At 32.3% G+C, this 23,555-nt stretch overlaps 2 protein-coding genes across 2 annotated transcripts in view; both read left to right on the top strand.

The window, feature by feature from the left end:
* Positions 1-1,383: 1,383 nt before the first annotated feature.
* Positions 1,384-23,555, top strand: part of LOC148271999 (uncharacterized) — a 46,383-nt gene continuing 24,211 nt past the window's right edge. The window contains exons 1-4 of the mRNA XM_088240639.1: positions 1,384-1,509; positions 7,378-7,488; positions 18,353-18,465; positions 20,880-21,126. Of these exons, the coding sequence (XP_088096765.1) occupies positions 1,384-1,509; positions 7,378-7,488; positions 18,353-18,465; positions 20,880-21,126 (597 nt within the window). The remainder of the gene's footprint in view (positions 1,510-7,377; positions 7,489-18,352; positions 18,466-20,879; positions 21,127-23,555) is intronic.
* Positions 14,372-16,921, top strand: LOC148272000 (adenylate kinase 7-like). Its single transcript, XM_088240637.1, has one exon. The coding sequence runs from the start codon at positions 14,484-14,486 to the stop codon at positions 16,830-16,832; it is 2,349 nt and encodes a 782-aa protein (XP_088096763.1). The 5' UTR covers positions 14,372-14,483; the 3' UTR covers positions 16,833-16,921.

Genomic DNA, 23,555 nt, shown 5'->3' with positions numbered 1-23,555 from the left:
GATATTCCAAATTTGTGGATTAAAGTATCACTCGTGTTTTATTTATATAATAAAACTCAAAATATTGTTGAAATACATATGAATCAAATTTAGAGAACATTCATATAAATACTTTTGATTAAGAAGCCAATATCTAATTACAAAATGAAATTAGTAAAATGAAAATCAATGTTAATTGTGTTATGTGTAGCCCGATAATTATATTTTGTGGTCACGTTCAATCGGTAAATTAATAAATGCGCTAGGAAAACGGTAACAAGTTGTGATAGGGCCGAGTTCAAATCTAAAGGTCAAACCGCAGCAGAGCGTCAGTGCGCTGCACTGCGCGGCGTGTGGCAGCAATTCGAAATATTTTTTTCACTGCTTTAAGTTAAACGTACTGCTCTAGAGCTGCGCGGCGCTCAATAAAAAATTTTGATGTGCAGCGCCGCTGTCGTGTGGTTTGACCTTAAACATCTGATTAAGTGTCAGCGATACTGATCAATTACTTGACCATTATCAAATTTGCGCCTGATGCTGCTTGACAAACTAAGACAAACAAACTTAGGTTTAACGTTTCCAAGTGTTTGTTTACGTCCTTCACGCCCAAAATACTATATTTTTTCGCTACAAACGAACGACCAGAATCTGCTACGAACATCGAGTGTTAAGGATCTGGGCGTAAGATTTGTGAGCACCCTGACATTTCATGAATACATAGAGACAATCAGTGGTAATGTATTGAAGGTGTCGGGATTTGTTCTGCGTACTGTCAGAGTTTTTGAAGTTTTTGTTTTCTAAGAACTCTTTACAACTCCTTGGTGCCATGTAAACTCGAGAGTGGCTCGATGATTTGTGAGCCACATGGAATACTCTCTTATGATATAGAAAACCCAAAATAAGTTTTTGAGATATCTCAACATGATAGAGTGCGGGTATTATCCTTGGCTCTACCTGCCCGAGTTTCTTCAGGGTATGCCTGGCTACAACAGTTAAGAGACTAACAGGAATGTGTATTTGACTACACATTTTTATCGATTGTTGCGCAGTATGATCGATAATTCTGAGATTATGATGAGAATTGGTTTGTATGTTCTTGATAATAATCCCAGACAGCGTCATTATAGGTTGTTTCATATTCTGATATACAGGACTGACCTGCCGATGGTTATGCTTGTTAAAAAGGCTACCGCTATGCAGAACAACATTGCTCTGGATGTTGATCTATTTCATGTATCAAAAGGGATTTTCTGGAGCAGGATTCTCCTACTATTTTGACAAAGAATCTCTTTATTTATTTTTTGTCTTTTTATAATTTGTACGTCGTAAATTTGAGTTTTTAATGTGTGAATTATTTGAAATAAATTAATTGAATTGTACCATTTGAAGCGAAATACTAGTGCAATGTCATCGTCACCGTCAACGTCACCGTCACCGTACCGTCACGGTCACATCAAGGTCACCGTCACTGTCACCGTCATTGTCATTGTCACCGTCAACGTCTCCTTCAAGCTCACCGTGACCGTCACCGTTACTCTAACCTTCACCGCTACTATAATAATTATTATTACCTCTTTAAATCAAAAGATCAATCAAAAGGCCAATTCTCTTCGGTCAAAGAGGATTGGCCTACTACTCGGTTAAAGTGTACAATCTACTTCTATTATCCATAAGAACAATAAGTAAGTACTCAAAATATAAAACTGCTATTAAGAAATGGATAGTGGAAGGGGGTTGCGCACGGATCTATGAGTGGATCAAGCCAAATAGGTAAATGTGTGTACTATTTATGAAATTTGGTTGATTGGTCTGTATAAATTTGTTATGTTTTTTATGATTATTTTCGTTTATATTGTTTATTATTTTAATGATAATTAGGTTTAATAGATTACTTTTTTTATTTTATTATTATGTTGACTTTGTTAAATAACTAATTTAAGGCGTGTTTCACACTTTGTAAAATGTTTCCCTCGGCACGGGACACCCAAGTGAAGTAACATTATTCTGTATTAAAAAAAAGAATACTAACTTTGTAAAAGTATAAATAAATAAATACATTATGATCACCATCATAAATTATTTTGGTACGTGTATTTGTACATACACAAATCTGGATTTCTCCCAAGGGGGAGTAGGTATATATTTTTATTTATATCCCTACAGAGATGAGGTAGAATTTTTTCAAATTCAGGATTATGGATATTCGAGCGTTTACAGGGCTTATGACCTGTCATTGGCTGGGTTAAGTGGCCACTTTAAGTAGGTACTACAACATTCCCCATTCCGCTTATTAGCGAATATCCACACAGGTAACATTTTTGATTTTTGTATATAGAAGAGTCTTAACTACATAAAATAAAGTAATCTGCTAATTAAAATACTAAACTTCAATATCAATACATAGATGGCGCTCCAACTCGCTTGTGAATGGTTTCTCGTTTAGTAACATATATACAAAAATCAAAAATGTTACCTGTGTGGATATTCGCTAATAAGCGGAATGGGGAATGTTGTAGTACCTACTTAAAGTGGCCACTTAACCCAGCCAATGACAGGTCATAAGCCCTGTAAACGCTCGAATATCCATAATCCTGAATTTGAAAAAATTCTACCTCATCTCTGTAGGGATATAAATAAAAAAAAACCATCATAAATGACTATTATTATTAACAGCAATCACTATTCGCCGTCACTAATTACAAATACTTATTAGTTTTCGGTCCCCCGATAACTTCGAATCAATCCACACGACACGGTAGAACAAATTTCTATTTCGACGATAATTCGACGCTCTCTTGAACTGCTTCCTGTGTATGCGAAGGGATGGCGCCGGCGCGCGGCGCTCCGATGTCTATTAGTTTGGATTGGTTACCGCCCGACAAATTGAAATTTTCCATCTCCCGGAAACAAATAATTGAATTTTAATTGCCTTTCACATCGAGATTGTTCCTCTTGTAATCAAATAAGTTCATAAATATGGATGCCGCAAACTCGGGTATTCATAAATGAAAGAGTTGCGGGATTGATCAAAAGTAATGTAATTCATTTAATGACGGTCGGGGGTTGATGATTGAAGGTTTTTATGAAATATATATTAAATAACAAGAAAAATACTCGTACTTAAACAAATTTACCTTGGAATTAATTTTAACTGACTCCCTGCTACGGTTTCTAAGCTTTTATTTATTTATGATTAGCTTTATTATTTTATAATTAACGCCTTTCTTCGGAATACAAATTGAAATACAAAATACCTCAATATTTTAAAGCAGAAATAATTTGATAGAATTCATGCATGATGTGTTTTTTTGCTAATTTTTCGTAGCAGGAGTACCTGTAGAAGTGTGTGGTGATATAGATATGTTTAGAATTCTACAGGTCGAAGAATTTGTATATCTGGGTAGTATGTTTACTAGAGATGAAAATATGGACAAGGATATTGAAAGGAGGGTTAGTGCCGGTAACAGAGTTAATGGTGCCTTAAAGTCTGTCGTGGCAAATAAGTGTCTATCGCAAGAGGCTAAATTAGCAGTACATAATGGAGTTCTGGTACCAACCCTAATGTATGGAGTTGGAAAAAAAGGGACGAAAGTAGACTGAATGCTGTTGAAATGCGATCCCTCAGGCGAATGTGCGGAAAAACCATGTATGATAGGTGCCCTAATGTCGAAATTAGAGCAGAATGCAAGGCTGAGTTAAGCATTATCGACAAAATTAAGAAAGGTCTTTTGCGATGGTTCGGTCATGTGGAGCGAATGAATGATGGAAGAACGGTTAAATGATTTATGATGCGAATGTGTCTGGTTGTAGAAGTCGAGGAAGGCCGAGAAAGACATGGCATGATCAAGTACAACAAATTCTTGAAAGTGGTCATGTGAAAAGTCGGAATAATCGACGTGCGTACATGAGAAGATGTATGAATGTGAAGGAAGCAAAGGAAGTGTGCCAGGACAGAGTGGTGTGGCGTTCTATCCTCTCTGCCTACCCCTCCGGGGAAATGGCGTGATGGTTAGTTAGTTAGTTAGTTAGTTAGAATTCTACAAAAACATGTACTTTTTATGTAATTTATGAAAAAAATAAATAAAAAAAGATAAAAAAAGGGATACCTGATAGAGGCAGGTATTGTTTTTGACGAATATGGCGTATGATCTGTAATCGGCTGACTTTAAATTATTTTAAAGCAACTTTGTAATCAAACATTGAAACTCATGTCAGTAAATAGGAGTATATTATTTTTTTCAACGGGAGTTTCTTACTATTTGCTATTTATTTATTTATTATGTACAAGGCTTATGTTAAATTTACCGAATAAGGTGTGTTCTTTCTAACTGCTCTTACTATTGTGTGAGGATCTGTTTTTTATATTTTTCAAATTTAATTTATTATTATACATAGACAAAAATCCACCACTCAACACAATTAAATTCAACGTTTGCTGAAATTTAAAAAGCAATTTTACATTTCTATGCGAACATTAAAAAATAAGTCTCATGTTTTTATCAAAATGAAATCTTTATAAAATATTTTCCCAATGATCCTATTTTTGATTAAAACATGAATACGTATATCATTAAAGTGAGCTTTTAAGTTCTTTCGCAGGAAAGCTTAAAAAGGAAAAATATTAAAAAGCAGCTATTGCTTTACCAGTTCGTAATAAGAACGAAGATTGATTGGAAAAGCTCAAAGTAAATGTAAAATCTATCTTAAAAAAATACTTAAAATATATCAGTGAATCTAAAGTGTTTTTTCCTGCAGCTAGATTTTACTTAAAATTACAATAATATATTACAAATTGATGAGTTTGATATTTGTGTAATTTTAAATATCTGTACCATAAAACACCACTAAACTTTTGACCATTTTTTGAAAATGCAGAAATTATTGTAACATGTGAAAAAAACATCGAAATCCAGTTTTGTTATAAAAAATATAAGACGAATTAAAAATCTGAAGTACTTAATAAACTGTAGATTTTATGAGATATAAACCTTTTCGCGGCAAAGATGTACATTTATCTGAAAACCGCGCATAAATCGGTCCGGTAGTTATTCAGTTCATCAAGAGAAACCATTTGAACATTGTCTTTTATATATAAAGAAATAGAGAGAAAATAAAATGGGACCTAAATAGGAACCCTGGGGAACACCAGAGCTGCAGTATTTGAAACTAGATAAGACACCGTTTATAGCAACTGCCAGGATTTTTTTTGTTACGTAAGAATTCAACCATCTAGATAGATAAATTAAGATGGTTGAAGATTAGATTTAAGTTTAGATTTTAATAGATTCTTCATTAAGTAGGCATGATATCATAAATTACTATCATCATTTTGTCCACAAATAAATCTGCTCTTTTATTGACTTCACATATAAATATTTTGTTTTTCCAATTATATTTTAAAAGCTCCATACATATTTTTTCTTTGGTGTAATTATGTTTTTCCCTTTTTTATTGCATTTTTTTTACTTTATTTCACGAAGAAATCCAAAAAAGTTTATGGTCTTGATGTGGAGAATGATACACCAATGCATACGTTCCTGTTAAAAAAAAATTCTTGTAAATTAAAACATATTTCGAAAGATTCATGGTAATTCTTCCAAAATGTGTTCTACCGTACCATTTCAAATGTCCGAATTTAACAAGAGTATTAATGTTACAAGCAGTAAAAAATATAACATTAAAATATTTTTCTGAACTTCTAAAATATCTTTTTAAACTTTTAATCGGATTGAGAACTTTTATTACACATTTTAAACACTTTATGAAAAGTTTTTTTTTTAATTCTGAGAGCTTTTGTGGAGTTTGAAAGGAGTTTTATGAGTATTTTGAATATCACGACAAATTTCCCAACGAATAGAATATGTCTAGGGATTTACTGGTATAATGATACTCGTATGTTATTGGCTGATTTAAATGATCGTTTTAGACATCTTATGATATTCACAATTCTGTGGACCTTACTTATTAAACAAATATAAAATTATGCCTAGGCATAGTGATAGAATATTACAAATTCTAACTTATAAACCTCGCAAAAAAAACCTGGCATAGAGCTGGGATAGCGACCATAGAAACGTATTGCGTCCAACGTGCTATAACACTTAAATACGCCTACGATTGTAAAATTATTCTGCGATCTGTCATCTATCACATTTTTGTGTAGTTAAATGGATTGCGCTTATCTCGAATTTAAACGATTTGAAAAACACGCTGTCTTTTTAGAGATTTTAAAGTAAAATATCGTTTATGAGTGTAAAAGTGTTTTATCGAATTTATATTACATTCGGATACATTTTATTTAACGTTTGTTTTGAAAATGATCCTTGTGATATTTTGCAGTATTTATACATAAAAGATTTATTATTTTACACCTTTAAATTTATTTAATAAAAATATACGAAACTAAACATTCATCAATGGCATATTTCATTCCGGTATATATTTTTTTATGACTTATATCAATTTTTGCGTGGTGTAATGTCTATGAATCGCCTTTCTTAAATTATTTATATTGAATATTCTTCTTCAAAAGTCCATGACGCCCAGAAAATGTAGTTTATCTACAGTTTTTTCTTTTAGAAGAAATTACAAGTCTTAAAAATCACAGTAATAAAGTAAAATATTAATAAATAAATATCATTATCGTTTTTAATAGACTTGCATTTTGTAAGTTACGCTTGACATTTTATTTAGTTCGTTTTATTTTAGTATTTGTAACTACACATACAGACGCAGCTTGTTCATATATGTACGCAGGATGTGGCGATGGAATTAGCTTAGTATAGTTATACTAGTTTGCAAATATTTTTAAAAGTAACTTTTTTCCTATACCGGGTATAAATAGGTACACCTTGGTATATAAGCTCGGTATTAGAAAATCTAATAAGTAAGGCCCTGTTTATGTAAAAATATGCATTTATATTGTCCGCTTCGCGGTGTAATGATCAGCGAGTTTGCATGCCAATCAAGAGGCCTTGAGTTATATTCCCGACATGATTGACATAAAATATTTTATTTACAATAAGTTTTTACTATAGAAAATTTCATAGTCCCAGGACTGGCACCTGAAGCGTAAAACTGATAATATAACTTTAATGAAACAGCAATAAAGTTTTAAAAAGTAATAGTAATAAAGCATCGCAGCGCCCGATGCATCAATAGGTATGTTTTTGTTAGAAAATCTCAAAAATAATACAAGATGGTGCATAAGACACTGTATTGGTATCTCGATCATTCCAATCCAGGAACAGTAAGAAATTTAATATTTTTTCTCGAAACCTTGCCAAAAATCCAATCAGGAACCTCAATCATTGTAGACATAACCGCCAATCACTACACTAGGAAGCACACTTATTTCTTCCTTTCAGGATTGTTTATTGCAAATGTTTTTTCTTCCAGTACCAGCCTAGTATTGAACCCAATAAAAACGGACCCGGAGATGCAAACGGAGGTGATTCAGCTACTGTGCTACCGGACGCTCCATCTGATGGGAAAGATGAAGGCGATTCTGTAAGTTTTTTTAAAAAGTATTATTACGAACACTAACGTTCTGATTTCCACATAAACAACTAAACAATAAATGGATTTTGTTTTAATAACTCATATTGGTCAGTAATTGTGAACAAAATAAATCATTTGTTTAGTTTTGCATTGCTTAAAAAAAGAAAAAAAATGTGATGCATCTAAAATATAATTGAAAATAACGCTGTTTTCAACAGAAAACATAGTAAAAAAACGACAAATATCTCAATTGAGAAATAGAACCTTATATGGCATGTAAAAGGCTTGTGTAAGAGTACATTTTTTGTACTACAGTGCCTTTGAATGTTAACCCTTTGTTTTCTGAACATAGATTTGAATTATGTTATTTAGAGTTTCAAAACGATTGAATGTTTTTCTTGTTTTTTTTTTAAAAAAACTTTACAGGTTTTGTACCACCAGGAAAATGTTGTAAAAAAAGTTGTTTTTAAAAAAAAATAAAAAAATGAAAGGACTTGTTTCCTATGATAATTATAATAGGTTTGTAAAAGAGTAGTATTTACACACAACAAAACGGGTGACAGCTCTACGGAAAACCAAACGACTGAAAATGACTAAATATGTGATTAGTTATATCAAATGCATTTTTGTTTAAGAGATATATGAGCTATTTATACCTGGAAAATTTCTTACCGTCAAAAAGCAAAGGGTTTAGATGATGTAACTGCCTGTCGGTGAACAAAGTAAACTTTCAAATTTCGTTTGTGTTAGTAGGCATACTAATACGATATATTTACATGAAAACTTATTGTTATGCACATAAAATGAAAGTTATTAAATATTTTAGTGTACTGAATTTCAGTATTACGAATAAATTATTTGTTAATGTATATTTATTTGACTTTTTATTATTTTTTGGTTAATATTTTATAAGAAATATATTGATGTTATAAATTTGTTTTTGAAATGTTTAAAATTTGTATTTTCATTTCTTAAACGTACCTAATAGTGCATAGGGCATATTAATGTTATTTTAAGCATATTTTGTCCGTCTTATTAATGAATTATTATTTTTTGTATCAATTCGTAAGGGTTTATTTAATAACCTAATCAATTGGATTTAAAAATTACCGAATTTCTAAATATTACTCCTAAAATATCGTCGTCTTTCCTGAGACACTTTTGAATTTTTGTAATGAAATGTATATATTTTAGATAGTTCTAATAAAATTTCACATTTAGTTATACCTTGACGAATAAACAACATAAACGGTTTTTCATGGCCAGATCGCGAAACTATGCAGGAACAATCCTTCGGTAAGCTTTGAAAAAAAATCATTTTTTTTATGAAAATACATATATATTCTCAAAATGGAGTATATTTTTAATTTTTCAGACTAGCACCCCTTCTTACCCTTACCAGACCCTTACCCCTCCTTTACAAAATAATCGAGATAAAAACGTATTTGACCAACGAAACGATACGCACCAGATGTGGACAAGGGAAGCGTCTGGGTAAGAAAAAGGTAGGGGTTAGTGGAGAGACTGCTAGTCCGAGAAGTTAAAAATTCACTCCATTTTGAGATTGTAAAAAAAAAAAAGTTTTCGGAAAAAAATTATAAGGATTTTTAAAGTTTACCAAGAGGAATGTTCCTTTTAAGTTTCGCGGTCTGGCTTTAAAAAACCGTGTATATACAAAAATAATTTCAAAAACAAAACATCGTTATAAAATCCAGACGCTTTCCGATGACACTCTATCTACCTATATGGATGTTTTTATTTATTTATTAAATGCCCTGAGGATTGAGTCCAGTTTTTGCTTAATTAAGGATGAATACATAAATCCAAAACGATTTGGAAATCGTTGAGATATTTTATATAAACATTGTATTAGCAAGTGTCCCATAAAGTGATTTTTAACTGTTTGGCAAATCCGCGTCTTTTGATCTACAATTAAAAAGCAAATAATCCTCTCTCTTTCCCTTTTTGGCTGAAAGTGGACAAGCGTGTCCGAGCGAGTGAGCAATAGTCGAGTCCCATTGCGTTAAGTTTGTGGAAAATCGTCCGCGGGTCACACTACGACTTTTGGTAGAAAAAGGTGGCGCATAAATCATCTCCCCACAACCGGGAATAAGTATGCGAGTATACGTATTCGCCACTACTAATATACGAACAGGGTTGCCAGTATTTTAGTGAGAATTATTTAAGTGGTATAACATTTTAAAAAAATAAAAAATTACAGATTTAAAACGAATTTTGTTTGTAGTAATTGGTTATAAATATTAAGGGTAGCAAAATTAAATTATGTTTTCACTTTTATAATTATATTTTAAAAAAAATCTCATGCCCTTATTCATATAAGTAATAATTATTTTCGTATTTTATATTCCCAGGAGTAACAAAGATGTAATTTTGGAACATTTATAAAAATATTTTCTGAAAAAAATAACGAACACGAGGACCCTACACGAAAACATTAAATTTACATTTCTTAAAAGTACCGTATTCCTCGGACCATGAGACAACCTTTTTTACTCTGAAAATTTAACCAAAAATTTGAGTGCAGCTTATGGTCTTTTGCGTCTAAGCGTTCGTAAAATACGGTATTCATAAATTTTAATTAATACTTGATTATTTTATCTTCTTTTCAAATTTATTAAGAAAATGGGAGAAATACAAAAGAAAACTCTTTAAACAGGGAAGCTGACCTTATCTAGACAGTTTAGGTGACCCGCCAAAAAAATGTATATTTTCTTATAACGCATTAAAGCTACTGTATATTATATCAAAAAAAGTAAATTGCTGTAAAAAATATGTAAGCATAAAAACACCGACAAAATATCAAACAATTTTATTACTTACATTATTTACCACACAACTTTGAAAAAAGCTCTTAAGTGGTGAACTTTGAAAGTAAGAGGTTTTTTTTAATATATTTTGAGGAGCAATTTATTGTCCGCAGGGCTTGGGCAAAAAAAACAAGGTATAAAAGTATTAATTCAAGTAGAGCCAGCCTGTTGCTCTGTGTGCAAGCCCAACACCAACATATCCAATTACAATACGTACATTTCGTGACTCTTAGGCATTTAACGAGGAATTTCAGTAGTTTAAAAAAAAACATATTTTCGTAGACTATCAGACAAACCCAAAAAAAACTTTTTTCTTATTTTTATGTAAGTAACATATTTTCATCAAAATGATTTTTAAAGGTTTTGTTATATTGAAAAACGCTACCTGTGACGTCACAAGTTGAAGTCGGTGAGTTTTCCTGACATTTAAAAGAAAAATCTTGTACCTGTCAAAAATCATTAAAAGTTTATAAACATGTCTGCCTGGAAACCGGGAATCAATCACAATACATAACGCTAAAATTAATTGGTTGGTTTTCAATTGAACCTGTGACGTTTGAAAGGATTGATTTTTTACAGAAATCTTTTTCATCATTTTTTTTCATACACTTTTGAGAAACTTGGCCGTACAACTAAACGCTCTAATTTTTACGGCCAAGAAAACATTTTTTATATCTGATTTCCTGTAGCAATGAAAATCTTGTTGCAAGCAATGTTGATATTCTTTGTACAGTTATTTTAATTTTGGGACTATTCCAAATAATCTCAAATGGTTAGCAACCCTACCTGTGTATTACCAACACTTAAATACATACCCGGAGAGAAAAATCGATCCATTTGGGCATCATATGCCTGAATTCTTCACAAAAAAAGAATGCAGTTTGTTTATAATATGACGACCTTCAAAGCGGTACATTGTTTTATATTTACTGCATTAGAGCACCCGTTGGAGTGCATTCAGATAATTTATTATACAAAGTTAAAACATAAAAAATTATACCGTTTAGACATTAAAAAAAGTAAACTACTGCACAACTCTGCTCGTTCCTGTAATAAATCGAATAGTCTCTCTTCGTGTATACGAGATTCGTGAATATTTAAAGCCGAGACAAGTATTATCGACACAACAAAAAAAGAGTGCAGCGTTGGTTTGGACATGTAGAGCAAATGGACAGTGAAAGAACGGTTAAATGGATTTTTGGTGCGAATGTTGATGGATGCAGAAAACGAAGAAAACCGAGAGAGACATGACCTATTTTACCAAATTCTTCAAGAAAAACATATCAAAAGTCGGAATAATCGTCGTGTGTGCATGAGATGTCATATGAATGTAGAGAAAACGAGCCGTTTTATTATCTGCCTACCATCACGAAAAACAGCTTGATAGTTTGTTTGTTACTTAAAAGTTTCTTCATATTTTTAAGTGATTATGATAGTGTTTAAAATAAAGTTGTCAAATAATGTTAAAATGAAATAAAAATAGTTATCTCACGAGTCTCCTTAAATTATATCAGCATAAGTAGCAAACTCAGAGACAAATAAAACAGAACAGCGCTAATCGAATTCCTCCTCTACAAGGGTCGCATTTTCGGAATACTAATGGCGATATTTTTTCTTTCTCCAAAAGTCTTTTAAATAATGAGAACTTTTTGTCGCCTGGAAATAAAGCCTCATAATGTGCAAATTATTATTTTTCAATTTCAAACTTTAAACTCCTGAAATAATTTCTTTCTAAATGAAATTGAGATTCTTCGAGAGGCATTGAGATTTCTTTCCTTTAGAATATCAATATTCTTCTCCAGTTGTCCGATTTTAATAAAGGTGTCAGAAATTTGAACCCACAAAAATATTTTTAAGCAACATAAAAGAAGTGGAATGGAATAGAGATGTCAATTTATTTGAAGATAATACAATTATTTATTTAATGATCTAATGAAAAATGAAATTAATTAAATCAAAATAAATAACGAAGATGGTGGGTTGGGTTCGATTCCCGGTGAGAAACACATAAATTAAAATGTGATTTTTATCAAGCCTGGATGTTCTGTGATGTAATTCACCACTGCAATTGGGCCTCCTGGCCTGTTGTGTTGAAAAAAAAAGCCTTTTTCCCACAGTGAACATTAAAGTGCGTAGCCATAGTGGCAAGTATTTTGCGGAGAGGGCGCCTAAAAAAGAAAAGTAATTGCTTCATTACAATATGAAAACTCCCATAAAAATATTTTTAAATTTGGAAATAGTTCTTTAAAAATATTATTATACTTGTGAAGACGTTTAGAGCTTTTTCAATCCGAAAAATCTGGTGTTTGATTTCCTTAACAGTTCATATGATATATTTATTAAAATCCCTGCTTTATAACTATGTGGGGTTCATAATTCATGATCGATGATACATCCACACGTTCTAAATAATTTCACCTGAAATATAGTCATGACTCCAAGAAGCAAGTCAACATTTTCTATTGAATTCAATTAATTTTATTCTGCGAAACACGAGATTAACATTTTCCGGTACATTGACATCGTCCCTACTATGGAGATTTGAACAACAAAGGAACGTGGTCTATATAGAGACCACAGGGCGTGGTAATGCCCAGCGTTCATTTCAGTCAGTCCAGCCAGCCCGAAGACTCTGCTCGACGCAGTCACACAGTTCCAGCATGCAGTTCAAGTGCAGTCTCTTCAACCCGTCATCCCCGGAACACTCGCGCAACACAATTCAATATGTGTTCTCCAAGTGATAAATACGCATTAAACAGCAACCTCGTGTCTTCTCTCGATCTCTAACTAGGGCTCCGCCAAGCTCCACCAACTCTCAACAATCAAAATTCTACTACCATAATAATATGATTATAACAGTTTCCAACCTGGAATCTGAATTGTAAGACTAATCATCGTGCATTTAATCAATAAATGATCCAGTTTCAACCGTTTTACATAACAATGCTGTGAGATATGCACCATAAAGTACAGATAAATATAACGGTAAAAAAAACAATAGTTGTCATGAATAATTTATTGTTATTTGAAATAGTTTAATTTAAACACATTATACACTTATTTGTTTATAAATTTGTATAAACCACTTGATTTTTTTTAATTACACTTCGACCGGTTTCGAGGTTACTACCTCATCGTCAGGAATTTAACTAACTTATAATTATACGCGTTGCTATTTATATAATAAAATATTGCATGAAAGAGACAGAAAATTGAAAGAAAGAGAGAGAAAGAAGATAAAATAAATCATAACAGGAATAGTTTTAAAAGAGGACTCGAAGTTAAATTTAATTGATTATTTATTATTTGAAGTTTTTGATTAATGGCTTTACTAATTTCTAATCGTTCTAAATTATCTAAACAAAAACCATTTTTATTGACATGCAAAATTTCTACACCCGTTTCTCAATGTCAATAAAAATGGTTTTCGTTTAGATAATTTAGAACGATTAGAAATTAGTAAAGCCATTAATCAAAAACTTCAAATAATAAATAATCAATTAAATTTAACTTCGAGTCCTCTTTTAAAACTATTCCCGTTATGATTTATTTTATCTTCTTTCTCTCTCTTTCTTTCAATTTTCTGTCTCTTTCATACAATATTTTATTATATAAATAGCGACGCGTATAATTATAAGTTAGTTAAATTCACGTGCGTGCATGAGAAGATGTATGAATGTGAAGGAAGCAAAGGAAGTGTGCCAGGACAGAGTGGTGTGGCGTTCTATCCTCTCTGCCTACCCCTCTGGAGAAATGGCGTGATGGTTAGTTAGTTTAGTTAAATTCCTGACGATGAGGTAGTAACCTCGAAACCGGTCGAAGTGTAATTAAAAAAAATTAAGTGGTTTATACAAATTTATAAACAAATAAGTGTAAAATGTCATACCACAAAGTGAAAAATGTTTTTGATAACAATATAATATAAACACATTATGTTTAAAATGCGTAGGTACAAAAAAATAGTCTAAAAAGCTAATTTACTTATTAATATAAATTTTAAAAGTAAATTCAAATTTCGAATAAAAATTACCTGGAATTGACTGTAGTAGTACTATATTTATGTTTTCTACATTATTTTTTTTACTGTCAAATGTCAAACCAAATTCAATGTTATTAAATTTTTTAGTTAGAATTATTAATCAATAAAGAAAAACACCCTTCGATAACGACATAAAAATGAGTAATTTGAAAATATCAAAGTCAGAGTTATTAAATACTCGAGTGTTTATAAATGATGTTGATTCGTTCAACGGTAGATATTTGGCACCATATATTTCATCTTTGGCCTACAAAAGTGCCGTTGCGTTGCCTATTTACGAAGAAGTGTTCGGTGAAGACGACGTACGTCCAGATTCTCCCGTGGTTCAGGAAATCGAAAGAAGTGAAGCTATCCCAGGAGAAGATGCCATTTTACCGAACGCAAATTATGAAGTCATCGGAACCGTTTGTAATAAATCAGTTAAGGAATTGCCTGGTGTAAAAGAAATTTTGCCTCGGAAAAATTGTATGGAAGCGGCTCGAAATGCTAAAGTATTTATCCTCGATATCAGTCAAAAATGTGCTTGCTTGGATGAACTATTTCATTTATTAGATCTAATAGAACATGACGTTTCCAAAGAAGCAGAGGCCGCAGTTGCGTACATCGGAGAATATGAAATAAAAGTTAAATACAAAGTTCGACGAATAATTTTAGTGTCGACGGTGCTAACTTGGGGTGGTAAAATTATGAAAAGTACTGAAGAACAAGACGAAGGAATGAATGAGGACAACTTTGCAAAACGTTATCCAAACGACAACTATACAAGCCATTATGATTTCGAAGAAAGAATAATTGGTTTGGCAAAAAGATTCAAAGAAACAGTCCAGGCCATTATTATCACACCTGGGTTGACTTACGGGTTTGAAGAGAATTTGTTTTTCCCTTTCTTTCAAATGGCTTGGGAAAATGAAAAGATAATTTCCGTCTATGGTAGTGGAAAAAACAATTTACCCGTTATTCACGTCAGAGATTTGGTTGAAGTGATTGGATCCATGCTTCTATATTTTCCTGTTTCAAAAACATTTATATTTGCAATGGAAAAGGATATGATTACATTAGAAGACATAATTTTTAAGATTGGAAAAAGTTATGGGAGTGGATATTTTCAATACATCCCGAAAAAAGAAATAATTTTTCTTCCAGGAATGTCTTCACACATGTATTATCACTTAACAGTTGATCTTGTGATGGAACCAAATTATATCTATAAAAACAAATTTCGATTTATTCACACTTGTTCTTTTTTGGATGACATGGATATAATTTATCAAGAATTCAAAGATAAGTTCCATCTCAAACCACATAAAATTATATTGTACGGTCCACCGGCTGCTGGAAAAACCGATTTGGCAACGAGCCTTTCAAACTTCTATGGTATTTCTATTTACTCCGACAAAATTTTAACAGAACTTATTATTGACGAGTTAAAATGGAAAATAAATTTCTACAACAATATTCGATCTGAAGATGATGAACCCAATGAAACTAATCCGAAAATAAAAAGATTCTTTACGTTAATAGAAAATGAAAACATCGATGACTTAAAATTAGAGCTGGATGAAATTCAATCAGTGAGTGTTATTCCGAAAGATAAACTAATTCAATATTTGCAGAAAAAAATAGACAGCTGTGAGAGCAAAAACAAGGGATGGATATTAGAAGGATACCCAAAACTTTATCAAGAATGTTCCAGTATTTTTGGTGCTTTTAAGGACGAAGACTTAGATAGTGAAAACAACGAAGAAAATAGTAAAGATGAAAGTGTTAACCATGAAAGTGCTTTAAAATTATCATTTAGCAGATATCCAGATTTAGTTGTATCTTTAGAAGCTTCTGATCTATTTCTTTGTGAACAAATAATGATAAAGAGAGAAAAACAAATACTTAATTTACCATACAGCGAACTAGATCTTATTAAAAATCTCAAAGAATTTAGAAAATTTGATAATTTTGATCAAACCCTGTTGACTTATTTTGAAGACGCGAATATCGACATCCTAAAAATTGATCTAACTGAAAAAGATCTAACTGAAAAAATAATTTTTAAGAAAATTGTCGAAACTGCGGGTGAACCTTGTACTACAATTACTAAAGAAATTTTAGAAACGCAGAGCGAAATGGATCTGAGGCTAGAAAAAAATGAGTCCGAAAGATTGAATTTGATTAAAGAATCAATAGACAAAGAGAACAAACAACATATAAAACAATGGACAACTTTGTATAAGATTTTAAAAGACGAAGAAACTGAACGACTTCAGATACATTCTGACGCCCTTCGACAATACCTTATGAAAAGCGTATTTCCTCTTTTGACCAAAGGTTTAACCTTGGTTTCTAAGCTAAGACCGGCTGATCCAGTTGACTTCTTGGCCGAATATTTGTTTAGGGAAAACACATCTGGCAAGTTATTCGATCCAGGATTCAACCTTTGTGCTGATCATTTAATGATTTTGATCGACGAAGTAAAAAAAAGCGTGAACTTATAAAACAGTGAAAAATAAACCTCGCGGAATTTGCTCTAACAATTGTTTTCGCGTTTAAAGATTTTTCATAAATATTATTAAATGTTTCTAAAATTTTCAAATTTTATTTTATTTATTTATTTATACATTTTATCATGTATATTTTTTTGTTAAAAACTTTGCCCTTGTAACAAAAGTACTTAACCCGTTCCAAGCTAGGCAATTACATTTTAATGCAAAGTAATAAAAAATTAGAAAAAAAAATAAAATAGACAAAAAAATTATAAACATAGTAGTATATACATATTCTCGCTTCTATCAGTGACCCTGTCAAATATACAGATCTGGCGGCATCAATAAAGAATTTTAAGGCCTTAAAAATATTTGGAATCATTTCGGCGAATGGATCATGTCCAATCAATTAAATCCCAGTCAGTGAAGTATTCACTTCTGCCTTTTCTCAATCTAATGAAGTGCACATTATGAACTTCAGGATTACTTTTTTACAGCACCAAGATGCTAAGGCTACCAGACCACAGAGAGCTACTTCAGGCATCTTTTCTTGTTCGGCAACGAGCAATATTTCCGCGTTTGTGGGCACCTCTAAGGAGACTTATGTCCTCAGATGCAGTGTGCGGTCTGTGGTGGGCAAGAAGTATACACAAATTGATATATATATATATATCTGTTATCTGGTCTCCATATTATGATGTTCACATCAAAAATATTAAATCAGTTAAACATTGATTTTTAAGAAAGCTAAGCTGGAGGTTAGGATTATTCAGACACCAATAAACGTATATTGAGTGAGAAACTAGCTTAAATATATCTTCTCTTCAAGACCGGCGAAATAAATCAGACTGTCTAGTCCTATTTAAAATTCTCAACTCACTCTTTGATGCGCCTGAACGACTGAGCTCAATAAAATTAAATATCCCAACTAAAAACCTATGACAAAACTTATTCTTCAATACCGAAAACCATAGAACTAACTACGGTTTTCATTCCCCTATGCCCAGAACTTTTAGGTCTGCCAACAAACACACCATCTTGATTTCTTTGATAACAAGTTGTCTTCTTTCAAACGATCACTGAATTAAATTCAATTACAAACACCTACCTCCCGCTTCCACTCCCACCAAGTCTACTATAATTACCGTGATGTAATTTTACTTTCTTTTCGAATAATTTTCTATGCATAAATATGTCCTTGAAAATGCAAACGCCCATAAATTAATACATATACACACATACATATACCCATTCGCATACGCATGCATACATAAATAAAAGCTACACAATTTAATTAATAAAGGCGAAACATTATGATTGCATTTGTTTGCAAATTGCAAATTGTTTTTATTTTCATATATTTTATAATGTTAACCTGACTTGGGAGGATGCACAAAAACTGGTGGCTTAAAGAGATGCCAAGAAGTTCTATGTGGGCACTTATTGCTCTAACTAGGGAGCGGACATGGAATAATGACGAAAGGAAAAATAAATTGCACTGGATATTTCTTGATAATTTATTTTATTCTAAGGTCAAGAGTCCCATTGAAGAAGACAAAGGAGTGATTGAAGGAAGAGCGAGGGAGGACTCGGAGGAATTCAAGACCAGACTTAGGAATGAACTTGTAAGCAGAGATGGACACAGGTATTTTTGTTATTTTCTGTATTATGTTATCAAATTATTCTGAAAGAAGCCAAAAATATGCCTATTAAATATATTATTATTTATGTACAATATTTTGAGTTTGTCAAAATTTTTGTTGACAAGGACTGGATTCAACACCCTGGGGAGCTGTTTATATTAACATATTACAACAGAGATGAAGAACATTTAAGATAAGGTAATATAGAAGTTCAGGCATCTACAGGGCTTATGACCTGTCAATGGCTGATTTAAGTGGCCACTTTACACACTGTGTAACATTCACCATTCTGCCTATATTTGAACATTTATATTCCTTCGATTATTTCATCTGTTGATGTCTACAAAAATTTGGACAAACTCAAAATATTGTTGATAAATTACCTGGTCCATGAAAAAGTATAGAAATTAAAAAATATATATATATATTTTCAGGCGTTGCCTAGTATGTAGGTGAAATAATTCAATTTGATGAATCTCACCCGCATAAATAAAGGTTTCAGCTCTTTAACTTCACAAACATCAACAGATGAAAGCATTGAAGGAATGTTTAAATATAAGCAGAATGGTGAATGTTACACAGTGTGTAAAGTGGCCACTTAAACCAGCCATTGACAGGTCATAAGCCCTGTAGATGCCTGGACTTCCATATTACCTTCTCTTAAATGTTCTTCATCTCTGTTGTAATATGTTAATTTTATTTATGTGTTTAAGGGGGGGGGGGGGGTTTCTGGTTTGATGGGTACAAAAAATCTTTATTTTTTTTGCATAAATTGTTTTTTAATATATCTTAAATATTTTAATCAAGCATTTTTTTAATTCGAAGCTATTAAAAAGATGCAGCAGTTAGAAGAGCCAGGTATTTGGAGCGCTGGTATGAGTTGTAACTGTGCTTTAAACTTCAAATGTGGTTTTCTCAATACGATGTTTTTCAAACTTTCCTCCATTATATCTTGAGAACGGCTTGGCCAATTCACTTTAAATTTTTTAGAGTCGACTCAACATATATAGACGCATAAAATTGTTTATTAATACCCCAAAATTTGTAGTATTTATTTATTTTTTTAACAAAAAGTTGACAAATAATACACATAATTTGAAATTTTTTGTTCCGAAGTCCGTCGAAAATTCAATTTTAAAATTTTTCTTTTCACAATTGTCCATTCCATGGATATAAGCTTACATATTAAAAAACTGTCAATTTTTTTAGTTTCAAATAAGCCATACAGCTGATTTTGTGTAGGGGGTGAGTGTCCATTTTTTCGAAGGAGGTGTCTCCAGAGCGCTACAAATTTGGTTTTAGTGAATATTTTTAGCAAAAAATTTATACTGTTAAAACCTTTATAATAAATGATAAAAACTCCAAAGCTCTATCTCTTCATTGGTTTTCACTAAAAAATCCCAAAAAATGCTTAAAAATCCGACTCTCAAACCAGAGAATCCCCTAAATTCACTAAACGGGAAAAAATCTTAAATTTCTGTGTTTTAACCACCAATATGTTTTCTGAGAAAAAATAAAAGAGCAGGCGGAAAATTTGACAAGAGTAACGTAAGGAAAACGTGAAGCTTCGGTTGTTTTGACGCGAAGTGTTAATTAAAGCCGCCATGTTTTCTTCCACAGAATAATAATGTGGACTACCACGATTTTGTTTCATTATATTATACATACCCTACTACTGGAAGTTAACAATCATATTAATATGGTTACAAACAGCATTCAAATGTTTAAGCATTTACTCGGCTTATGATCTATCATTGGCTGGTATAAGTAGCCACTTTATACACTGTGTAATATTCACCATTTTGCTTATGTTTGAACATTCATATTTGTTCGATTCTTCCATCTGTTGTTGCCTAGTATATGAAATAATTCGATCAGATGAACTTCTTCACAATATTGAAGGTTTCAGCTCTTTAACTTCAGTAAAATCAACCGATGGAAGAATCTAAAAAATATGGATGTTCAAGCATAGGCAGGATGGTGAATGTTATATGGTGTATAAGTGGCCACTTAAACCAGCTAATGACAGGTCATAAGCCTTGTTAATGCCTAGACTGCCATATTCCCTTCTTTAAAATGTTCTCCGTCCTTGTTGTAATTTCTATACCTTAATGCTGAAATGCTGGAAGTCACATTCGCTAAATTGTTCAGGAGAGCGGTTTGAAGTTGTAAAACTGTCCTGCTTCCAAGGTACACAAACTCTTTAGCGTTTTTCAGAAAAGCACACATAAGAATATGTTTATGTGTGCCCTATTTGAAGATTCAAAATATAAATAGCAATTAGTAAGTATCTGCAGAATGGTCGTTCTAAAAAAAGTGGAGTCTTGAGGAACAAATAAAATTCATGTCCGAATGTGTTCTAAAACTGGATAAAACAATTGTCCTAGGTACTCTAAACAATGTTTTAATGTTTTAGTGAGTTAGCCAAGCACGCCGGGTTCTTCCTCGGCTTCCGCAGCGGGTCGCTGGAGCGGCTGTATCGGCAGCGCGGGGGCGCCAGCCCGGGCTGGGGGCTGGGGGCCGCCGCGGCGCTGCCCCCCGTCGGGCTGCTGGCGGCCCTCGCGCTGCCGCCCACGCCCGCGCCGCCCGCGTCGCTGCTCGCCGCGGTGGCGGCGCTGCTGATGCTGTGCGTGGCGGGGCCCTTCCTAGCGCAGAACTTTACTGTGAGAATTAAGGCATTTTTGTTTTAAACATGACAATAATATATTAAACCTTAAAAAAAACGAAATATCCTCCATCTGTTGACTTTTGTGAAGTAAGATGGAAGAGTTAAGGAATTGTGAATGTTTTTTTTTTATATTTTATTATTTCACATAACAAATATGAGTATACAATATAACTATTAGATACAATTTTGATATTAATTAAATAAATATATTGACATTACGCCTTCCATTACGTAAAAGAAAAAACTATTCTTGTGTGCATACGGGGAGTGACGTCTTACAATATTTTTAATATTTTATTTTTAATTATTAATATTTTAAGGATAACATATTAATAACAAAAAAGTAAAGATCAACTGTGTTTTTAATTAGTGCCACACAAAAAATAATTATTAAAGTAGCTTTTCACTTATTTTTTTAATATGTTGTATTCCTAACAGCACTTTTTATTTTCTTAGTTCATTTCTTCAAAGAAAAATATTCCTCTGTAAGTATAATTATGTTGTGTTGTAGTAGTTTTTAATTTGGGAATTAAGATGTTACCACTTGTTCTAAGTCTTATACTTACATTTTGTGACGTAAAAACACTACTATTTATTTTGTCTTGTAAACAATAAATGTTTACCGCGTTTTGAGAATATTATATTTAAATATTTGTCGACAAGGCAGGCTTTCACTCTCTAGCGAATTATTTTTAGAGCAGATGCAAAAGTTGAGGAAATGTAGATGTTTTAATATGGACAGAGTAGTGAATGTAACACAGTGTGTAAAGTGGCCACTCAAACCAGTCAATGATAACTTATAAGCCCTTAGACTTCCATATTCCCATCTCAAAAATGTTTTCCCTCTGTGTTGCAATAACTTTGTTCTCAATAACTCTCTAGGGATGAAATCCAGCCTATCTGCAAACATTTGGACATACTCCAAACACTGTTTTTATGCACACTCAGTGTTTAATAAACCCTGTTACATTCAAAACCACGATGACCAGTATGTGCAAGAAGACATTTTGGCACATTAAAATAATCTTTTAGAACGAATAAAATTTAAAAATAAAAATATCAAAAAACCAAATGGTTGCTTACTTCTGCAGGGGAGAAACGAGAAGGAAGGAGGGGGGAGTCTGATACGCCGACAACAGGACGACCGCGCTCCTCTCGCTTGTCCTCTGCAGAATTAAGCAACCATATGTTTTTTTAAATATTTTATTTAAAAAAAAAAATTGTTCTAAATAAAATGATATGCTAATATGTCGTTTCGCCTGAACTGATCATCGTGGTTTCGGATGTGACAGGATTTAAAGGACACCCTGTATATTACAAATGAATAGAAAACTGCGCTAGTATGTAGAATCATATTTCGATCCTCTGTTACATGAAGGTAATGTGATCAGTATTAATCTTCATGAGCCAGTCTTAAGACGATAAAATATTTATTTATGACACGTATGATGCGTCATCTCATAAAGGCTTTTTTACCAGAGTTCAATAAAATCTATAACCTGATATTATTATTTGTAAAAAAAAAATAAAAAATCTGTTAATTATTACAAGAATTTCCAAATAAACAAACCAGTCGTGTGATACCCGACGGAGAATAGCCTATTTCACACATATCATTCAAACCTAAACGGCAAGGTAAAATTTTAGTGGATTGATGTTTATTAGATTCGTTAGTACCAATTTGTTGGCCTCGTGGTATAATGGTCAGCGCATTTGCCTAACATGCAAGAGGTCTCGGGTTCGATTCCCGACATGGTTGATATGAAATATTTCTTATAATGTATTTTTATTCTAGAATATTTTTTCTAGTCAATACACTGGTACCTGAAGCGTAAGAGTGATCACCTTACCTTCATTTAACAAAAAATGGTGAAGATACGCTGCGGTTGATGTACTAATGCAGTGCCCTTTGCACTATTACGTGCGAAAAGGAATGATAATCATGATGAAAGTACCTATTTAAATTTTATAATATTTACATTTTTCGTTTCTTTTTATAAAACTCCATAGTTAATTAGGACTTTAGTAAAAATATCAATAAAAATGCCTCGGTCAATACATTATTTAAAAAAAAAAAAAAAATAGCGTTCTTTTAATTTACCTAAATATAATTTTGGTGATTATTTTCAACGAGTTGTAAATAACTCATTTAAAAAAAATTGAAACCAACTTGGGGAAGAGTGCGGTTCGAACCGCGGATCTCTTATCCGTGAGTCCGCAACACTAGCCACGGCACAATAACTCGATGCAAATAATATACATAGAAAAACAAAAGAGATTTTAATGATAATTTTATCAAAATCATTATTTGAATTAAGTGAGCACCCTCAAATAAAAATACTGTAAAAGGAAATCCACTGGAGATTAGTGAACCGTGTATTACTTTTGTAAGGCATAAAATAAATAAATAATTGTAAAACAATA

The sequence above is a fragment of the Micrasema longulum genome, unplaced genomic scaffold, assembly GCF_059751315.1.
Source record: "Micrasema longulum isolate JH-2025_06_02 unplaced genomic scaffold, ASM5975131v1 h1tg002536l, whole genome shotgun sequence".
NCBI classification, from domain to species: Eukaryota; Metazoa; Arthropoda; class Insecta; order Trichoptera; family Brachycentridae; genus Micrasema; species Micrasema longulum.
Note: the sequence above shows the minus strand (reverse complement) of the source record. Positions and strands in the feature narration are given on the sequence as shown.